General features: G+C 43.8%; 1 protein-coding gene across 1 annotated transcript in view; it reads right to left on the reverse strand.

Annotated features, from left to right (window-relative positions):
* Positions 1-240: 240 nt before the first annotated feature.
* The window catches only part of tax1bp1a (Tax1 (human T-cell leukemia virus type I) binding protein 1a), a gene marked incomplete at both ends in the record, with an annotated part of 133,568 nt that continues 110,817 nt past the window's right edge, over positions 241-22,991 (reverse strand). Inside the window, 4 exons of the mRNA XM_084312023.1 lie at positions 241-451; positions 1,016-1,104; positions 2,648-2,871; positions 5,659-5,845. Coding sequence (XP_084168149.1) covers positions 241-451; positions 1,016-1,104; positions 2,648-2,871; positions 5,659-5,845 — 711 coding nt within the window. The remainder of the gene's footprint in view (positions 452-1,015; positions 1,105-2,647; positions 2,872-5,658; positions 5,846-22,991) is intronic.

Here is a 22,991-nt window from a genome sequence, read left to right on the forward strand (position 1 = left end):
TCTGATTTTCAATACCGGGAGACATTTATAAATTAATAATAATAATAATACATTTTATTTGTAACACACTTTATATTTGTAACAAATCTCAAAGTGCTTACATGAAAGTAGAAATAAAGATAATAAAATAATAAAATGAATAAAACAACCAATGAAATGAAAGAAACATTCAGATAAAATTCTCTTGATTCCCTATATTCCAGCCCGGTATCGGACTGATATCGGCCCCCCCCCCCCCCCCTACTCGATCTGGTGGAAGTTGAGCACGTGGCCGTCGAAGTGCGTGAGGACGTGCCTCTCGAACAGCTGCTGCTGGCAGTTGAGGGGGAACTGCTCGGAGCAGACGGGACACACCTTCCAGTGGCTCTCCACGTGCTGCTCGAAGCTGCGCTGCTCGAAGTGCGGCGGGAACACCACCTCGCACAGGGGGCAGCGCTTGTGGACCTCCCTGCTGGGGGAGAGGGGGGAGGGGGGCGGGAAGAGGGAGGAGGGTTAGGGAACACCACCTCGCACAGGGGGCAGCGCTTGTGGACCTCCCTGCTGGGGGAGAGGGGGGAGGGGGGCGGGAGGAGGGTTAGGGAACACCACCTCGCACAGGGGGCAGCGCTTGTGGACCTCCCTGCTGGGGGAGAGGGGGGCAGGAGGAGGAGGATTACGTCTGTTTGAGGTGGGACACGCGCGTGTGTGTGTATACTGTATACAATATTGTATGTTTGTATGTGTGTGTGTGTGTGCGTGCAAGTGGGTATGTATATACAGTATGTGTGTGTGCATGCAAGTGTGTATGTATATACAGTTATGTGTGTGTGTATATATACAGTATACACAATGTGTGTGTGTGTGTGTGTGTGTATATATACAGTATGTGTGTGTATATACAGTATGTGTGTGTGTGTGTATATATATAGTGTGGGTGTGTGTATATACAGTATGTGTCTGTGTATATATACTGTGTGTATATATACAGTGTGTGTGTGTGTGTGTGTGTGTGTGTGTGTGTGTGTGTGTGTCTCACCTGGCGTCGAAACAGAAGCTACTTCTGGCGTCGTTGCGTCTGCTGGTCTGATGACCGTGATCACAGCTCGGCTGAGCGCCATCACCCACCTACACACACACACATGCACACACACACACGCGCGCGCGCGCGCGCACACACACACACACACGCACACAGAGAGACACAGAGAGACACACACACATGCGCACACGCACACAGAGACACACACATACACAGACACACACGCACACACACACACGCACGCGCGCACACACGCACACAGAGAGACACACACGCACACGGAGAGACACACACACAGACAGAGAGACACACACACAGACAGAGACACACACACACAGAGAGACACACACACACACAGAGAGACACACACACACACAGAGACACACACATGCGCGCACACACACACGCACACGTTAAGATAAATTAACATACACGTAATAACTTCCTCACTGGCCTCAGTTCAAATCTTTAAACCTTCCATCATAATCAAGGTCGGGACGTGAGAGAGACAAAGCTGATCTCAGATCTGCACCTATAGGCCTAATTCTTTCCAATTAGCCTCTCTCCCCGGCCCTGGTTACCGCCGTCTCCGCGCCTAACGAGCTCAGAGAGAGTGACACTAATTAGAACTTTATGTAAATGAGCTCCACACTGTCTGCGCGAGGGGAGAGGCTTCGGTTCACATTGTTCAACTGAGAAGAAAGAAGAGAGTGAGAAAGAAGAGAGAGAAAGAAGGAGTGGACAGACGAGGGGGATTTTAAAGAAAAAAGAAGAAGGCTAAAATAGGACTGGGTAATTAATTGATTAATTACGAGTCTAAGTCTAAATACATATATATACATACATATAACAAATAATAATCTATGTAAACCTGGTGATTGTCAAAGCATTTCTTCATCCATGTACCTTGTGAAGATCATGTCCTTTTAAACTGGTTCATTATTTGATGATGTTTCCAAAGTCAATGAGTATTGATCTCAATATTGACCCAAGGCTAAAAGACAAAAGAGCGTTTACTGTGCTTTGCATCAGCAGAGTGTGCGCTTCGTATATGTGTGTGTATGTGTCGTGGGTCAATTCACTCTCAATTCAATCAAATCAAAATGTAAACAGAAATTACATTTGACCTGATAATCAAGAGTGTTTGTTCTTAATGATTTATTCATAGTTTATAATCACACATTAGGCTGCCCCCAACGCTCCCAGTGTTTAAGTCCCATCTTAAAACACATTTGTTCTTCCTAGCTTTTTGTTCTTTCTGCTGCTGTAATTTTGTTTGTAGTAGTTCCGTGTACTCTGTATTGTGTTTATGTGTTTTTTACTATATTATAGTTTTTATACTGTGAAGCACTTTGGTCAACCATGTTGTTATTAAAGAGGGTTAAAGATTTATTCATAGTTTAGAATCACAGAGCATTCATTCTTCATGATTTATTAATAGTTTATAATATGAATGCCACTGTTGTCATTTGGAACAGAATACATTTCCTGAATCAAAAGTAAACAGACCCCAACCCTGGTGTGTGTGTGTGCGTGTGTGCGTGTGTGTGTGTGTGTGTGTGTGCGTGTGTGTGTGTGCGTGTGTGTGTGTGTGTGTGTGTGTGTGTGTGTGTGTGACTGTGCTCTCACGTTGCGCGGCTCCTCTGGGGGGTGTTCCAGGCCGTCAGGAGGACTCATACTGCGGCACGGCTGGATGCAGACCACCTCCCTGTCCCAGGCCGCCCCGGCCCCGGGGGGGGTGATGGGAGGGGCGCAGGGCGGGGCGCAGGGAGGGGTGCAGGGCGGGGTACACGTCGGGGCCTCGGGTGGCGGCCGGGGTGTCTGCTCCGGGGACAAGGCGCCGTCCGCCCCGTCTGGAAGACACAGCAGAACGCTGTTTTGAAACCAGCTGACCCGTATTGAAACCAGCTGAACTGTTCTGGTATGAGCTGAACTGTTCTGACACCAGCTGAACTGTTCTGACACCAGCTGAACTGTTTTGAAACCAGCTGACCCGTATTGAAACCAGCTGAACTGTTCTGGTATGAGCTGAACTGTTCTGACACCAGCTGAACTGTTCTGACACCAGCTGAACTGTTTTGAAACCAGCTGACCCGTATTGAAACCAGCTGAACTGTTCTGGTATGAGCTGAACTGTTCTGGTATGAGCTGAACTGTTCTGGTATGAGCTGAACTGTTTTAAACCAGCTGAACTGTTCTGACAACAACTGAACTGTTCTGACACCAGCTGAACTGTTCTGGTATGAGCTGAACTGTTTTAAACCAGCTGAACTGTTCTGACAACAACTGAACTGTTCTGACACCAGCTGAACTGTTCTGGTATGAGCTGAACTGTTCTGACACAAGCTGAACTGTTTTGAAACCAGCTGAACTGTTCTGACACAAGCTGAACTGTTCTGACACAAGCTGAACTGTTCTGACACAAGCTGAACTGTTTTGAACGTTTTTTTCCCATCTTTGACGGTGAATAACACCATGCTAACATTGACCAAAAGTGAGAAATTCATTCATCATCTTCTTGAGATCAAGTGTACTCTAAGAATCTAAGAAAATTAACAACATTAGTTGATACAGTACAGCATTTTGCCGTCCGGACACATGCAATTTGAAATATAAATATAGAATATCAGGCCTATATATGAGCTTATGGCCAAGTCATACATCTATGGATCAGGCCAAATATCCTCTTTCCACTGGCAGAGTTGAATCTGGATTTAGTACCACCAGGCGCCCGTTACAGGGCAGCAAAGACTGTGAATGAAATCTACTGTAAGCAGAGTTACTTTTGTATAATGTCCATAGCTCCACCATTTTTACCGGATTGCTACAAATTTGCATTGTATTTCATGGCAATAACGTTGAGGTTTGTTCGAGTCGTGAGATATAAACACGAATATCACGTCAGAAAAATTACGTGAAAAATGGTTGGATTTCCGTTGTTGGCGGCTGGTGTGAGCTGGGTAGTGTAGTTTTTTTTTAAATTTCAACGTCCATCGAAAGCCCTGGGTCTCCTCTTTCTTAGGACTACAACCATTTCATCGTTGTTTCATCGAGTGCTGCTTCTTCTCGCGTCTAAATCGTCCGTTTTCTGGTGCAATGCGCAGATATTTTTATCATTGGTAAACAAACATAGTGCTAAAAATATACACTTTGACTGCTGTTTTGATAGGGTTAGGGTCTTTACTCTTGGCTACATTTAAAAAAGAAACGCAACATTACTTAATACGGACTGTATTGATCTATTTATGACATGAAATACATCTCGCCGGGCCGATCGGGCTGAAGAGGTTAAGTCCTTAACACTTTGAGTGCCATGGACGCGTTTTGTCGTTAGTTCATGCCGACTGTTGAATGCCACCAACGCTATATAGCGTTTGTTTGTCGTATTTATTTTTATTAGCGATTTTAATTCATATTTCATCAATCGAGCCTCACGCTAGTGCTGCAGACTCTCTCTGAGCTCCATTGGGAAAATACCGCCCCCTATCGTCTCTCCTTGTGTAACTGCACCCCATTGGATTAGACTGATGGGGGGGGGGGGTCCAGCCTCCTCATTTTACTTTTCCGTCAAGCCATCTAAAGAGACCGAAGTGATCGCCGAGCCGCAAAACAACGTGGACACATATACTATCGATAATCTAGCGTTTATTTGAAAACGATTCATAAATAGGCAAAACAATTACAACGTTTTTTGTGTATTCCAGAATATTCCAGTAAATGCCGTTTATCACAGAATCTATATATTTTCCTGAAACTTGCAAGAAAACGAGGGCTTTTCAAAATGCTATAAAACGGAAATTAACCGATTAAAAAACAATCCGTTTCGACAATGTTGACTGCAAACAAGTCATTGCTAAGCGATGGGCAGATTAGACACATAGGCATAATTTAAGACAGAGATTATGCGTTCACAACGCTATCATTGAAGTGGGTGGTGGCATTCAACCATGTTAACAAGTGGCAACGAAAGTGTTAAAGGAACATGCCATCATTATTGGAAAAGATAGATACCAATTTCCTCTCTGTGCATTCAGTAGAAAGCTATTCAGTTGCAAGCTAGCCTAGCTTAGCACAAATGAATGGAAGCAGATACAGACCACTAGCCTAGCTTAAAACTCTGAGAGGTGTTTTTGCCCAACAGCTAGGCTAGCTTTCTACTGAATGCACAGAGAGGAAATTGGTACATTTCCCACAATGCTGACGTGTTCATTTAAAATAACTCACCAACATTTTGGGAAATTAGCTTACCGTCTTCTCCAGAGAGAGACAAGAAGATAAGATACCAGTTTCCTCTCTGTGCGTTCAGTAGAAAGCCATCTGGCTGCACGTTATCCTAGCTTAGCACAATGAATGGAAGCGGACATGGCCGGTTAGCCTAGGCATTGTCCAACTAACACCTCTCCCGAAGGCTAACCGGCCATGTCCGCTTCCATTCATTGTGCTAAGCTAGGCTAACGTGCAGCCAGATAGCTTTCTACTGAACGCACAGAGAGGAAACTGGTATCTTATCTTCTTGTCTCTCTCTGGAGAAGACGGTATGCTAATTTCCCATAATGTTGCCGTGTTCCTTTAAGTCCGTAGAGGTTTTACATCATTAAAAGGTGGAGGAAACGACGCTCTAGAGAGAGAGAGAGAGAGACCTCGGGGGCCGTCGGTGGAGTAGGGGTTGCCGTACTGCAGCTCGGCCGGCCGGTGAGGCACCAGGGGTGGGGGGGAGGGGTCCTGGGGGTAGGGCAGGGGGTAGCGCAGCACCACGGGCAGCCTGACCTCCGAGCGCTGGGCCCCCACCTCCTGCTCCCTCAGTCTGGAGACGCACCGCTGCAGCTCCTGTGGAGAGAGACACCTCGTCACCGTCCAGAACCGCTCTACATACTGAATATACTGTCCAGAACCACTCTACATACTGAATATACTGTCCAGAACCACTCTACATACTGAATATACTGTCCAGGACCGCTCTACATACTGAATATACTGTCCAGAACCACTCTACATACTGAATATACTGTAGAGGACCGGTCTACATACTGAATATACTGTAGAGGACCGCTCTACATACTGAATATACTGTAGAGGACCGGTCTACATACTGAATATACTGTCCAGAACCACTCTACATACTGAATATACTGTCCAGGACCGCTCTACATACTGAATATACTGTCCAGAACCACTCTACATACTGAATATACTGTAGAGGACCGGTCTACATACTGAATATACTGTAGAGGACCGCTCTACATACTGAATATACTGTAGAGGACCGCTCTACATACTGAATATACTGTCCAGGACCGCTCTACATACTGAATATACTGTCCAGGACCGCTCTACATACTGAATATACTGTCCAGAACCACTCTACATACTGAATATACTGTAGAGGACCGGTCTACATACTGAATATACTGTCCAGAACCACTCTACATACTGAATATACTGTAGAGGACCGGTCTACATACTGAATATACTGTCCAGAACCACTCTACATACTGAATATACTGTCCAGGACCGCTCTACATACTGAATATACTGTCCAGAACCACTCTACATACTGAATATACTGTAGAGGACCGCTCTACATACTGAATATACTGTCCAGAACCACTCTACATACTGAATATACTGTAGAGGACCGCTCTACATACTGAATATACTGTAGAGGACCGCTCTACATACTGAATATACTGTAGAGGACCGCTCTACATACTGAATATACTGTAGAGGACCGCTCTACATACTGAATATACTGTAGAGGACCGCTCAACATACTAAATAATATACTGTCCACAACCGCTCTACATACTGAATATACTGTCCAGAACCGCTCTACATACTAAATATACTGTCCAGAAACACTCTACATACTAAATATAATGTATGTATTACAGTTTTTCACAATTGTTTAAACTAGTGCTGTCAGGCGATACAAAAAATGTATCTAATTAATTACAGGATTTGTAATTCATGAATCTAATTAATCGCATTTTAATCGCATAACCATTTTAGACCTGATATTTTATATTCTATAATCATATTTCAAATTGCATGTGTCCGGATGGCAGAATTCAGTACTGTATCTACAAAACCTTCTGTTTAATCATCTTCCCTTTATTCATTTGCTTAGATTTTTCAGGTCTGGTCAATTTTAGCATGGTGTTATTCACAGTCAATTTTTTTTTATAAAAAATAAAAATAATTCTTATTGATATTCTCATTTGGTTCATTACAATTTACTCAAGCCTAGTAACAGACACAGTATTTCTGACACTGGGAATACATTCCCTGAGATCCATAGATGTCCCTAGAATCAGATAACAAGAACATGCAAATGGACCATTTAAAAAAAAGTTTGTATATGTTTATTCTACGTTCTTATGGAATGAATGAGATTTAAAACAAATAAATAAATAAATAAAAAAGATGATATAAAATATTTTTTTAATATATTTTGAGTTAATTTTCATAACGCGATAATTTGCTGTGTAATTAATTAATCTAATTAACGTGATAAACTGACAGCCCTAGTTTAAACACATTATTTGGAACATCAGACACAACGTGCACAACCTGAAACTCATGTGCCAACTGCTAAACCAATTCTGCTCAACTCCAAACACATTTTCTGCTTTAGGCTCAGATTCCCATTCCAAACCACACATTTTCCACAACACTACACACAATTCTCTATATCTTGCACACTCCTCCTGGATTCCCTCTCTTGGTGTCCACACAGAACACACTGCCAATCACATTTCTAAACTCCAAAGGCTGTTGCTGTCATCCTGTTTGCCGTGATTTACAGTAGACTGCACTTTGGGTACAAATACTGTAGAATAGGCGGTCAGGTGGCGTAACAGAGATTGCGTTCGTCACCAAACCCCGGAGCGGCTAGATTCGCCTGTTCGAATCCAGCTCACAGCTCCGGGGTTGTCACCAGCTTGGCTGGCCGTTCACACTAATACAATTGGCAGTATTAGAGGGTGGGAGAAGCTGGCGGGGTGGGTCCGGGTCGTTGTAAACAGCGACTCCTACAGTTCGGTCGGGGCGCCTGCTAAGCGCGGATAGGACTTGAGTGGGATAGTGTGATCATTCCACACGCTACGCCCTCTCAATGAGAATCCGCGCTGCCAGGTGAAAAGAAGCGGTCGATTGGCTGGGCGTGTGTCGGAGGAAGCACGCGATAGCCTCCACTCTCCCAGACCGACTGTGGGGGGTAAGTGCGCAGCGACCAGGAAGGGGATTGGGAATTGGCATAACGACTAACATTGGGATGGGAGAAAATCGGAGGAAAATGGAGGGGGGAAAAAGATTAAAAAAAGAAAAAAAAAAAATCTGTAGAATATTATGTGTTGTTTTCTATTTTCTATTTGAGTATACGTAAAAAACATTATATGGTAATATTTTACATTCAACATAGTAGGGTCATCTGTGGCACTTCCGTGACCGTGGAGAGCGAAGGTCCGTTTCTCAATGGATTTGTCATCTAGGAGGGTTAATAAACAAATTTAGCCGGGGTGTATTTTTTAAAAAGGCGGGGGAAATTTGTGAGAGACCAAAATCCAAAATGGCTGCCGTGGAAATGAACTTTTTAATGGTTTGACCTACAATGATGCACAATACATGGTTTCAGAGCTCATTTTGATCAAGGAATACATATTTGGTGTTTATATAATGATTTGACCTATTGTTGACCTTCAAATGCAAGATGGCTGCCAATTTTGAGCTCCAAAATGGATTTCTTTTCAAAATCGTCACAGAGCCTTTATATTAGGCTCTAATGAAAGCTCGCTCATGATGAGTTGAATAATATACAGTATAAGTACACAGAAGTAATCTCTGAGGTCAATAAAGTCAATGTTTGTGTGTAAACAACAGTTACTAATTTGCGGTTTTCCATTAAATAGGGTAGGCTACTGAGAATATGGTGTCCAGTTCATACCATCACATTTTCATAATGAACCAACAATTATTTTGCACTATAGCCCAACATAAAATAGTATTCTGTATGCAAAGCTAGCAAGGTTAGTTGCTTGAGCCGAATTTAACCCTTGTGCGCTACTTATTTATTTATCTTACTTTGGTGTTAACAAAAACTCTGGGTCTGAATGTACCACATCACTGGACAGCGCACTACCACTGCTATCAACCTGGGGCGTAAATGTCCATGGCATGACAAAGAGTAAAGATCTGGTAGACACTCTGCACAAGAGTGGTGTCTGCATCAGCTATGCAGATACACTGCTCCTCTATGACCACTGGGCTCTGATGGATGTGGAGCAGAAGTGTGCAGAACTGACAAAGGTTTGCCAGTACAGATGCCCCCCTGGTAGCAAGAGTGAGCCACCTGCTCGTCCCAGGGTAGATCCACCAGTGGATGGGTCAGCTCCGCAGCGTGCTCGCTCTGTGATACATGCACTGTCTCGTGTAGACAATCATGGTACAAGACCACCACCTGAAGAGCAGCGTGTTCCAGGATACAGTGGTGCCCAGTCCTGCTGTCATCCACCACCCAACAAGAGCAAGCCTTACTACCACACAACATACAATGAACCTCCAAGCAAGTCAGTGGTGAATGACACCATGGTGAAACATGTGGAGGCCATGCGGCTGAAGAATATTCCATTCTCCTTTCTTGTTGGTGACCTGCCCACCTACAAGACGATCACTCAGCTCAAGGCGGAGAATCCAGAAATGTTCAAGGACATCATCCCAATCCTCTGAGCTTTCCACCAGCTGATGTCCTACATCTATGCCATCTACAAGAGATTCAAGGGCTCTGGAATGGCAGACACTCTGGTTACAGCAGGGGTAGTAGTGGAGGGGTCGGTAGACCAAGCACTAGGAGGAAAGCACTACAGATGGGGCGTGCGGTGCATCCTGCTCTTGAGAGAGGTTCTTATCCCAAATCAACTGTCAAAGATTCTTGAGCACAAAGAACTATCGGAAGACATCAAGGAGAACCTCAACATTCTGCGGAATGCACTGACTGAAACTCAAGAGGCTCTACAGACAGCTTACTGTGATCTTGAGAATGATGGCGACATGAAGGAGCTGATCAACAGAGTTTATGAGAAGCCTGGCACAGACATGGGGGACTTTTGGGTCTCGTTCTTGGAGATGTCTGACCCACTTGTACAATGTCTTGATGCATGTCATGCAAGAAATGGCTCTGAGTACCTATCGTCAACCTACAACATGCTGCCAGGACTGATGGCATACGACAACCATGACTATGGGAGGTAGTTGCCAGACTACTGGGCAATGCTCTCTTCACTGTCAGATGAACAAATGGAGTTCTTCAACGATCACTTTACCCAGTCGATGACAGGGCTACCCTACTCCTGCCAGCCCCTCAATCTTTGGATAGAAACAACTATGAATCTGAACTCAAAGCTAAAGCAAGGATAGACTCAGCTTTTAAAGAATGAGAAACAACTGTTCTCAACAACAAGGAATGCAAACAACATTGCAATGGTGAAGTGTGAAGCGGGGCCTCCAGTGCCAGCGTTGTCACAGGAAGCATGTCGAATGCCAGCCAGCAAGGATGCAGAAGGATGAGCAAGCAGTTCAGGACCTGCAGGCATGCATGAGGGATTTTGACGCTGATCCATTTGACATCTCCTCACCTACACTGAGGTCACTACAGTCTGGCCTCGTCGCCTCACCAGAGTTACTGCATGACCTTAAGACTGCAATTCCAGATGGCCAAGCTCAGGTTGAGACTTTTCTGCAAGAGCGGGTGTTCACCAAGATCAAACCTCTTACTGCAACCATCCACAGGAATAAGAGATGGAATTTTGCAAGTGAAAAGAGCTGCACACCTTCTGGTGCTCATATGCAGGTGGCCCATATGGAGAGATCAGGACTAGCGGCCCTGGTGGACCTAGCAGAGGGATCTGGTATGATACAACTTGAATCATCCCTTGAGAGAAGAGTGACAGAGGAGTGCCTTTCACTCTTCAATGTGGATGGGTCAATGCGCAAGACTGTGAAGAGCAAGTTGTTAGAGCTTTTCACCCTAGAACCAGTTCCTGAGGAACCGCAGAACTACGTGAGCCTTGTAGACATGGGTCTGATATGGCGGCTTGCCACCCCCACACCTGAGGACCGAGAGGCTAGGAAGCGGGATGGTTCTACCTGCATAAAATCTGCGCAATCATCTTCTCACGCCATGCCAATGCTTACCTCATCATTCTCATCAACGACAAGTATGACCTTCACTTCAGCATCAAGGATGATGAACATGATGATGAGCAAAACATCCACATGTCCCAAATGTTTTCCTGAAACCCGAAGACAGGTTCCCAGGTGCTGCTGAATTCAGTAAACTCATGGTCAACTCAGGAAACAAGGTCAGATTGCAAAAACTTGTGAAAGACCAGCTGAAAACAGTTGGTCAAGTGCAGGGTGATATCATATACTGTGAGGGAGAAGTGTCAACCAACCTCAGCACTGGCATCGCTAATGGAGAGTATGTCTTCAAACATCCAGAGGCAGATACAATGCTGCTCTCCACCTATGCAAAGGTGAGGACCACCAACTACACTGGACCTGTTGTTCTAGACTGCGGAGACACAGACGTGTTTGTCCAAGCAGCTTATGTCTCGCAACAAATCAGAGGTGATCTGCTGATCAAGCGCAAGAATGCATGTATCAACTGACGTGCAATGCTCTCTGAAGAGGTTGCAGACATCATTATACCTCTCCGTGGCAGTGACCACACCTCAGGCTTCTATGGGCATGGAAAGAAAAAGGTGTTGGAGAAGGTGATGGTTGTTCCTGAGGCAAGAGAGCTCCAGGGACGAGTGGGTGATAGTCTGGAGTTGAAAGATGAAGTGAGAGCAGATATGAAAGCATTTGTCCTCTCAATTGTTTACGCTGAGTGCAGATGTTACGTGTGGCCAGGCCAGAGCTTCCAAGTGGCACAAATTGAAGAAGAAGTGTATGATTCGTCTCCCACCTGATGAGGACTCCTTGGATCTTCATGTGGAAAGGACAAACTACATTACATATTGCCAGCTCCATTACAACCTTCAAGAACATCCTTCCCCCATTGGTCATGGCTGGGAACTAGTGAATGGGAAGTGCCGGACAGTGCGTCATACCATTCCCCCCTTGCCCCAGCAGCTCACATCTCATGACTGCTCAGATGAGAGTAGCAGTGATGATGAATGGAGTCAGTGTGGAGAATCAACAGATTCTGATGAAGAATAGTGATTCTGTCTCCCGTTCTCATCATCCATCAACAACAAGTTGTTACATTATATCATCTGCTTAGCTTATAGTAGGAGGAAAATCCTAGCAGGTTTTACCAAACCGGACAGGTCTAGGGTGAGAGGTCAGACAAAGCAGTCAGACAACCTTGTGGAAACAGCATCTGGGGCCAATAACCCACCCTGCTGAAGCAAACAGGGCCATCATGTCTCCAACTTTTGCAGATGGATGGAGTATGGTGGAAGATAGCCACCTATCCCCTCTGTCCATAACTCAACTCATCATGAGCAGAGCTTTCATTAGAGCTAATATGAAGGCTCTGTGACGATTTTGAAAAAAATCCAGTTTGGAGCTCAAAATTGGCAGCCATCTTGCATTTGAAGGTCAACAATAGGTCAAATCATTATATAAACACCAAATATGTATTCCTTGATCAAAATAAGCTCTAAAACCATGTATTGTGCATCATTATAGGTCAAACCATTAAAAAGTTCATTTCCACGGCAGCCATTTTGGATTTTGGTCTCTCACGAATTTCCCCCGGCTTTTTAAAAAATACACCCCGGCTAAATTTGTTTATTAACCCTCCTAGATGACAAATCCATTGAGAAACGGACCTTCGCTCTCCACGGTCACGGAAGTGCCACAGATGACCCTACTAACAGGTGAAAGTGTAACACTGAACATGCAAAGGCAAAATTCTACTAAACACATTCATATAGTCTGCACACCAGTGTTCAAGAGTGCTTAGAATGTCTACTCATATGATGTATGTTTGTCATTTGAAAAGAAAATACCATTTAGTGAAGAGTTAACACTGTTTTGAGGGCAAAGTGTGCTTTTGCAAGAGAAGTGTACGATTTAGAATTTTGTGTGTGAGTTTTGAGATCTGTGTTTAGGGTTTTGAGAAAGTGAGGTAGTCTATCAGGAAATATGTCAGTAGGAGTTAGATCATTTTGTGTACTGTACTGTGTAGGGACTGTCCTGCTCCACTAGGGGCAGGCTTTTCTCATTCACTAGGCTGGGGGCGGGGCTGGCTTTTCTAATTCACAGGAGCGATCTTTTCTACTCTACGTTGGCTTTGAGAGTTGTGAATGAATGAATGAATGAAAACTTTATTTAACAGATTGCAGAATGGGTACAATACAGTACGGCTCAATACATACAATTGTTAAGGGGATGCAGACCTGAGAAAGACGTTTGTCTTGTTTCCATCAGGGTCCCCCATTTTCAATTCATATAGACATTTATGACATACACAACATACATGACATTTATGGCATAGGGTATTAGGGACATATAGGTATTTAGTACTGATACATTTGTAAATTGTGACATAACCGGTATTCAAATATACAGTACTGTTACCCCTAGATCCTGACAGAGTATATACATATGATGGGGAGGGGACTGTACATTAGGAGGGGGTGGGTGGGTGGGAGAGAAATATACATACGGCGGGGAGGGAATATATACATGTTTGATTGATTGAATTGATTGAAAACTTTATTAACAGATTGCAGAATGGGTACAGTACAGTACATAGATGTAGCAGTAGGCCTACTGTCTATCTGTATGTCATGTATGGGGACCCTGATGTAAACAAGACGAAAGTCTTTCTCTGGTCTGCATCCCCTTAACAATTGTGTGTATTGAGCTGTACTGTATTGTACCCATTCTGCAATCTGTTAATAAAGTTTTCAATCAATCAATCAAAACAGCTCAATACATACAATTGTTAAGGGGATGCAGACCAGAGAAAGACGTTTGTCTTGTTTACATCAGGGTCCCCCATTTTCAATTCATCATACTGTGCAGGACAGTGATGCAACAGTAGCAGGACAGTGGATCACAGTGATGTACTGTAGCAGGACAGTGATGTAGCAGGAGTCAGGACATTGGATCACAGTGATGTACTGTAGCAGGACAGTGATGTAGCAGGAGTCAGGGTCAGGACATTGGATCACAGTGATGTGATCATTTTGTGTAGTGTACTGTGTAGGGACTGTCCTGCTCCACTAGGGGCAGGCTTTTCTCATTCACTAGGCTGGGGGCGGGGCTTGCTTTTCACAGGAGCGATCTTTTCTACCACATTGTACAACAGAACTGCCGAGTCCCGAGGCTGGTAAGTGCTAGTTAAAATGTACAGTAGTGCACAAACTCTACGTTGGCTTTGAGAGTTGTATTATACTGATATAAAAGTTATGCTGTAGGTTGTATGTGGGAGGGGGGCGGGGGGCTGCGTCGCCCACAGTATTTGGTTAACGTTACTGTGGGAAGTTATGCTGTAGGTTGTGTGCGGGGGGGGGGGGGGGGGGGGGTACGTCGTCCACGGTCTATTTAACGTTATGTACAGTAGTTGTGTTTGATTGATTGAAAACTTTATTAACAGATTGCAGAATGGGTACAGTACAGTACATAGATGTAGCAGTACTGTCTATCTGTATGTCATGTATGTCTGTCCTGATGAATTGAAAATGGGGGACCCTGATGTAAACAAGACGAAAGTCTTTCTCTGGTCTGCATCCCCTTAACAATTGTGTGTATTGAGCTGTACTATATTGTACCCATTCTGCAATCTGTTAATAAAGTTTTCAATCAATCAATCAAAACAGCTCAATACATACAATTGTTAAGGGGATGCAGACCAGAGAAAGACGTTTGTCTTGTTTACATCAGGGTCCCCCATTTTCAATTCATCATAAACAGGGGTGTAAAAAGTACCCAGAAATTATACTTTACTACTACTATTATACTAAGTACACTGTACAACTGTACAAGCAAAACTGTACATTGGAATATTGACGAAACCATACTTGGTCATTTACTGTACATTGGAGGGGGTTGGGTTAGGACATTTACAGGGTCCAGTTTCGAATTGCAGTCTCCCGTAGTTGCTCTTTGAGAGTGGTTTTGAAAGTGGGTAGTGATTCACATTCCTTTACAGCAGGGATCAGCAACCTTTTTGATACAAAGTGCCATTTTAAAATGTTCTTGTTAACCAGTGTGCCATATCAATGTTAAGGTTAATTATGACACCACATCACAATGTAAATCTCCAACAGATCTGTAATTCTATTCCATCCATATAGGCAACGTGCATAGCAATAGTTTTAATAACCATTTTCCTCTCATAAATATATAAGAGAATGCTGCCGTCTTTATGAGATGCTTGCTTGCCATACCTGGACACATTCAGCCTTGTCTGCCTCATCCTTTAAAGTTCTCATGTTTGGTCTCAAAATGGCGTTTAACACTCAATGTTCGGCAAACAACAACAGACTGACCCTTCTCATTGGCTCTGACCATGAAATATCCCTGGTATATCAGTCAACCTACAGTACCATAAATAACAGGCTGTGCAACTGCCAATGGCTGTGAAAGAGGTAACTGCATGGGGAGGTAACTCAACATTTCCAAAAAGGTTCCTCTTACACATTTGCTAGTGTGCCATGTTGGTTTAGATAATGTGTACCAATGGTGGCACTCGTGCCTAAGGTTGCTGACCCCTGCTTTACAGCTTTGGGTAGGGCGTTCCACATCGATGTGGCATAATTGCGAACCGTGTTTAGTCCCTTGTTTGAGCCGAATCTGGGTTTAACATGATTTGTGGAGCTCCCTCTGGTGTTGTGATCGTGGTATTCACTGACCTTTGGGAAGTATTTTGACATGTACATGGGTACCTTAGTCGTATAGTGTATCTTGTTGACCAGGCCCATTGCAAGTTGCTGTACTCTGTCGTCTACTCTAAGCCATCCTAGGTTGTCAAAGTGGGCAGGGGTGAGGTGGGTTCTAGGAGTAAGGTCAAGCAGTAGTCTGACCAGTTTGTTTTGAGATCTGCCAGGTTATGACATTTATGCTTCTACCTAAAACTAGGTTATGTGAGTAGCTGGGATTGGTTCAGGTTCTGATATTGCTGTACAGGCCAAGATTTCACTGATCGCTTTAGTACTTAGACACATAGCACTATGTTGTATCCTCTCACCAGGCTCCAATGCAATGGGGCACATTTTCACATGATGTTGCTGTCAATGACGCATTATACAAAATGGTCATCAGTAGTGGCCACAGAAATAAACCCATATTCCATAATGGGACTTGAGTATACTGAATATTTGACCATACCAAATACCAAATATATTGCCAAAAGGAAAGGCCAATTTAAATTAGTATTAGCAACAGTAACAGTGTATTGCACTACTATTACTACTACTGTTAACTGTTAACTGTTACCCGTTATTGCACAAATGTATTGTTACCTGCTACCTGTTATTGCACAATTTTATTGCACAATTCTTTTTGTATTGGATTCTATTATATGTTGTACCAATTGCACATCGTTGCGGGCAAGACCACCCGCATTTCATTGTATATCCGTATGCCGTGACAAATAAAACTCTTGACTTGACTTGACTTGATCTCATATAAAAGGCCTTCTAGTAGGCCAGTTGACTAACTCACATAATTAGCATCATATAGCCACAATACTAACTAACAATGCTTTACTTTTTCTCTTTCCTTGGCATGTCTCCCAGGGGGCCCGGAATCACTACTTACTGGTCTGTTTAGTCCTATCTCATTCCTCATCTCTCCTGCTCCATCCCTCATCTGCTGACTGTGGTCATCCTGTCCTGGGTGTGTTTGGTCTCCTGCTCCACTCTTCTTCAGGCTCTGTGATCCTGCACCTTTTTAGGGTGGAGGATATCGGCAGCCATTGGACGTGGTTGGCTGCCTGAATTTAGCTTAAGTCTATTGCTCTTTTTGCCCAACAAAGTAACTGCAATTTTTTTGAGGACCAGCACCATGAAAGGACAAGACAATCTGAATGTGTGCACATAACCTCACCATGCTCACTGAGAACACCTGCACAATGAGGATTACAGTTGATCACAAATGATGTGCTTGTTTATGTGTTGTGCTTGTAGTAGTAGTGTTAGCTTGTGTGCTATTTGATTGTTATTATTTACACTGTTTCTAAACAACTCCTAACTGATCAGAAAAAGTTACTGGAATATGTTGTTTCTTTACACATATGTTGGATCATTATGTAATTGGTTTGTCTTTTTTATTGGTTTGTCATGACAAACCAATTACATAATCCAACATATGTGTAAAGAAACAACATATTCCAGTTAACGGTATATTTTTTTAATGATTCGTTACGGCGAAATCAATACTTCCATTTGTATAAATTGCATTAAGCGGACCTTAGTATTGCTGCCTGGCTGAGGGGCTTGTTGCGGCTCATGTGCATGCGCACGCTCGGCCAATCAGAGCAACGCGGAAGGGCTTGTTGCTTACCGAAAGTATTCACGCGGTTGGGGCTCCTTTTGCACAAATTACTGCATCAATACAGCTAAATATATACTTTTCCACGATATTCTAATTTATTGAGCTGCACCTGTACATCACTGTGCTCAGGAGGCAAAACGATGTCTAACATGCCTGCCATGTATCACAAACAGTACTGTATATGCAAATCTGGTATGTCATAAATGTATAGATGTAGCAGTACTGTCTATCTGTATGTCATGTATCAAGTTTCAAGTTCAAGTTTCTTTAATAGTTGTCATACAGAAGTACAGAATACTTTTATACAAAATGCTTCTTTCTGTTACGCTCCAGAGACTGCTAGACAAAAGATAAGTGAAATAAAATAGTATAGCATGTAAAAAAAATAGAAGTAAAAATAGAAGTCACGTACGTAGACACAGTGTAAGGGCCATATGAGTGTTTTGATTATGTCGGTAGCTTCTCCGATATATATATATATATTTTGTAATTGTGTTTAGTTTAAGGCACAATTAGGCGCCGGTGTGTAGAATATTAGAATTCATTTTGTCTAGAATAGTGTCTTATTTATGTTTGAACACTAGAGGGCTCACCGCCTCCATTATAGCCAGCTGGAAGTCATGAGATTACTTGAATGTAATTCAAGCATATATACCTTTAGGAGTTGAACATGAAGTAGTATTTTAACTTTGGGTGGAATAAAGTTTTAGAAACATTTGGGATGAATACACCTTTAAAGCTATTTGTGGGAATACACATACAAAAATAAAAACGAAAGAATGGAAAAACATGCAGAACTGATCGCTAATGCTGTCACGTCCCTGATGAAGATGAACAGGAGCACTTGGATTGGCAAGGTATTGTATTGGAGCGGACCCACGACAGGATGAAGGATGACAGGATGGGTCAAGCGCAGATGACATTTCAATGGCAACCCCCCCAAAGGAATGCGTGTGTGCTGCCCATCTCACATGTGTTACAAATAAAGACTTCATAGTCCCATTTCATTCATTTATTCATTCAAACTATTTGGGGTTATAAGCTTTAAATGGATTTGGGGAAGACACCATAACACAATTGGGTATTAGAACCTTTAAAACCATTTGGGTGGAATACACCTTTAACTGTCCTGCTACTGTTGCATCACTGTGATGTACTGTCCTGCTAACCATTTGGGTGGAATACACCTTTAACTGTCCTGCGACTGTACACCTACTGTACTGATACTGTACACATACTGTACTGATACTGTACACATACTGTACTGCTACTGTACACACCTCCTGCACATTGTGATGGGGCTGTCCTGCTAACCATTTGGGTGGAATACACCTTTAACTGTCCTGCGACTGTACACCTACTGTACTGCTACTGTACACCTACTGCACTGCTACTGTACTGCTACTGTACACCTACTGATACTGTACACATACTGTACTGCTACTGTACACCTACTGTACTGTACACCTACTGCACTGCTACTGTACTGCTACTGTACACCTACTGATACTGTACACATACTGTACTGCTACTGTACACCTACTGCACTGCTACTGTACTGCTACTGTACACCTACTGATACTGTACACATACTGTCCTGCGACTGTACACCTACTGTACTGATACTGTACTGCTACTGTACACCTACTGTACTGCTACTGTACACATACTGTACTGCTACTGTACACCTACTGTACTGCTACTGTACTGCTACTGTACACACCTCCTGCACATTGTGATGGGGCTGTCCTGCTAACCATGAATGAATGAATGAATGAAAACTTTATTTAACAGATTGCAGAATGGGTACAATACAGTACGGCTCAATACATACAATTGTTAAGGGGATGCAGACCTGAGAAAGACGTTTGTCTTGTTTCCATCAGGGTCCCCCATTTTCAATTCATATAGAATTTGGGTGGAATACACCTTTTTAACTGTCCTGCTACTGTTGCATCACTGTGATCCACTGTACTGCTACTGTATTCAAACCTTTAAAACAATTTGGGTGGAATACACCTTTAAAATCATTCGATTTGGGTTATAACCTTTAACACTATTTGGGTGGAATACACCCCTTAACTGTCCTGCAGCCATTTTACCACTGTCCACTGTACTGTACAGTCCTGCTACATCACGGTCCTGCTAACCATTTGGGTGGAATACACCTTTAACTGTCCTGCTACTGTTGCATCACTGTGATCCACTGTACTGCTATTGTATTATAACCTTTAAAACAATTTGTGTGGAATACACTTTTAAATCATTCGATTTGGGTTATAACCTTTAACACTATTTGGGTGGAATACACCTTTAACTGTCCTGCAGCCATTTTACCACTGTCCACTGTACTGTACTGTACAGTCCTGCTACATCACTGTCCTGCTAACTATTTGGGTGGAATACACCTTTAACTGTCCTGCTACTGTTGCATCACTGTGATCCACTGTACTGCTATTGTATTATAACCTTTAAAACAATTTGGGTGGAATACACCTTTAAATCATTCGATTTGGGTTATAACCTTTAACACTATTTGGGTGGAATACACCTTTAACTGTCCTGCAGCCATTTTACCACTGTCCACTGTACTGTACAGTCCTGCTACATCACTGTCCTGCTAACCATTTGGGTGGAATACACCTTTAACTGTCCTGCTACTGTTGCATCACTGTGATCCACTGTACTGCTACTGTATTATAACCTTTAAAACAATTTGGGTGGAATACACCTTTAAATCATTCGATTTGGGTTATAACCTTTAACACTATTTGGGTGGAATACACCTTTAACTGTCCTGCAGCCATTTTACCACTGTCCACTGTACTGTACAGTCCTGCTACATCACTGTCCTGCTAACCATTTGGGTGGAATACACCTTTAACTGTCCTGCTACATCACTGTGATGTACTGTCCTGCTACATCACTGTGATGTACTGTCCTGCTACATCACTGTGATGTACTGTCCTGCTACATCACTGTGATGTACTGTCCTGCTACATCACTGTCCTGCTACATCACTGTGATGTACTGTCCTGCTACATCACTGTGATGCTACATCACTGTCCTGCTACATCACTGTCCTGCTACATCACTGTGATGTACTGTCCTGCTACATCACTGTCCTGCTACATCACTGTGATGTACTGTCCTGCTACATCACTGTGATGCTACATCACTGTCCTGCTACATCACTGTCCTGCTACATCACTGTGATGTACTGTCCTGCTACATCACTGTGATGCTACATCACTGTCCTGCTACATCACTGTCCTGCTACATCACTGTGATGTACTGTCCTGCTACATCACTGTGATGCTACATCACTGTCCTGCTACATCACTGTCCTGCTACATCACTGTGATGTACTGTCCTGCTACATCACTGTCCTGCTACATCACTGTGATGTACTGTCCTGCTACATCACTGTGATGCTACATCACTGTCCTGCTACATCACTGTGATGTACTGTCCTGCTACATCACTGTGATGCTACATCACTGTCCTGCTACATCACTGTCCTGCTACATCACTGTGATGTACTGTCCTGCTACATCACTGTGATGTACTGTCCTGCTACATCACTGTGATGTACTGTCCTGCTACATCACTGTCCTGCTACATCACTGTGATGTACTGTCCTGCTACATCACTGTCCTGCTACATCACTGTGATGTACTGTCCTGCTACATCACTGTCATGCTACATCACTGTGATGTACTGTCCTGCTACATCACTGTCCTGCTACATCACTGTGATGCTACATCACTGTCCTGCTACATCACTGTCCTGCTACATCACTGTGATCCACTGTCCTGCTACTGTTGCATCACTGTCCTGCACAGTACAGGACACAAAATGATTTAACTGCCTCTCAAATATGTTCAAGCAATTGTGAAAAACTGTAATATATGCATGAACTGAGGCAGTATTTATTCATTCATTTGCAGGTACAATGCATATTCAATCAACATTCCTGTGAATACAGTTGAAACAATTGATATTGTGTTGGCTTAAAAAAGAAATTATTTAGCCAGCTGGACAAAAATGACAAGAAATGATAAATGTTCTCAGGTAACACCATCCCATTTCATCCTGGTATCGGTCCAATATCTGATAGGTGTGTCCGTATGGGTGCCTTCCTACATGACACCTGATAAATGGTGAATGGCTGCATTTATATAGCAGCTTTTATCCAAAGCGCTTTACAATTTGTTCCTCACATTTTACCCATTCACTCACATTCACACACCGACGGCAGAGGCAAGGTGCCAACCTGCTCATCAGGAGTAGTTAGGGGTTAAGTGTCTTGCTCACTTGTCGGCTATAAAGCGGTACCGGCTCCGCCATTAGCGGGGGCTACAAGCACGTCCGATCATGACTCCATTTTCCTATTTCCGGGCTACAGGCAGAGATCACGTGACGCCGTCGTGTCACGTGAGGTAAAGAGATGGTCCGACCAATCAGAGGCCACGCTTCAGGACGCTCTAGAGGACGTAGACTGGGGAATGTTCTAGGGAAGCACCAGTGACGTCAGCGAGTTAGCAGATACTGTTGTTAGCTTCATAGCAACCTTAGCTGATAGTATTGTCCCCACAAAAAAGGCGAGGGTGTTCCCAAACCAGAAACCGTGGGTGGACAGTACTATCAGAGCAGCTCTGAAAACTCGCACAACTGCTTACAACCTGGGCAGAGAGACAGGAAATATGGAGGAGTATAAGGCAACAGTCTATACTCTGCGCAAGGCTGTTAAACTTGCTAAGAGGACGTATGCTGACAAGATGAAGGCACAAATGGCACAGAATGACACAAGAGGCTTATGGCGGGGACTGAGGACGATAACTGACTACAAAGTCAGCGCCCCCTCAATGGAGAGCAACGGACAAACTCTCTCGCGGACAAACTCAACTCCTTCTACGCACGGTTTGGTGCAAACAGTGGCGACGCTAGCTCACCGGCTAGTGACGTCACCGACGCGCCGGCTGTCGTGGAGGGGGATGGGCATCCGCGGGGGGGCGGGGACGCTCTCTCATTGACGGAACACAGTGTGAGAAGAGCATTTATGCAGGTGAACACCAGAAAGGCAGCTGGCCCAGATGGGATAACAGGACGCATACTTAAGTCCTGTGCTAACCAGCTAGCCCCTGTGTTCACCACCATATTTAATCTATCCCTGGCGGAATCCGTGGTACCTACCTGCTTCAAGGTGTCTACTATTATCCCGGTACCAAAGAAATCCTCCCCAACAGGTCTCAATGACTACAGACCGGTGGCACTCACCTCTGTGGCCATGAAATGTTTTGAGAGGCTGGTTAAGGATCACATTTGTGCCTCCCTCCCCAGTGATATGGACAATATGCAATTTGCATACAGGCCAAACTGGTCCACTGATGATGCGGTCTCCCAAGTACTGCACAGCACCCTCTCCCACCTAGACCGCCAGAAGGGGGGCTATGTGAGACTG

This window comes from Notolepis coatsorum (genome assembly GCF_963971535.1).
Source record: "Notolepis coatsorum genome assembly, chromosome: 4".
Lineage (NCBI taxonomy): Eukaryota > Metazoa > Chordata > Actinopteri > Aulopiformes > Paralepididae > Notolepis > Notolepis coatsorum.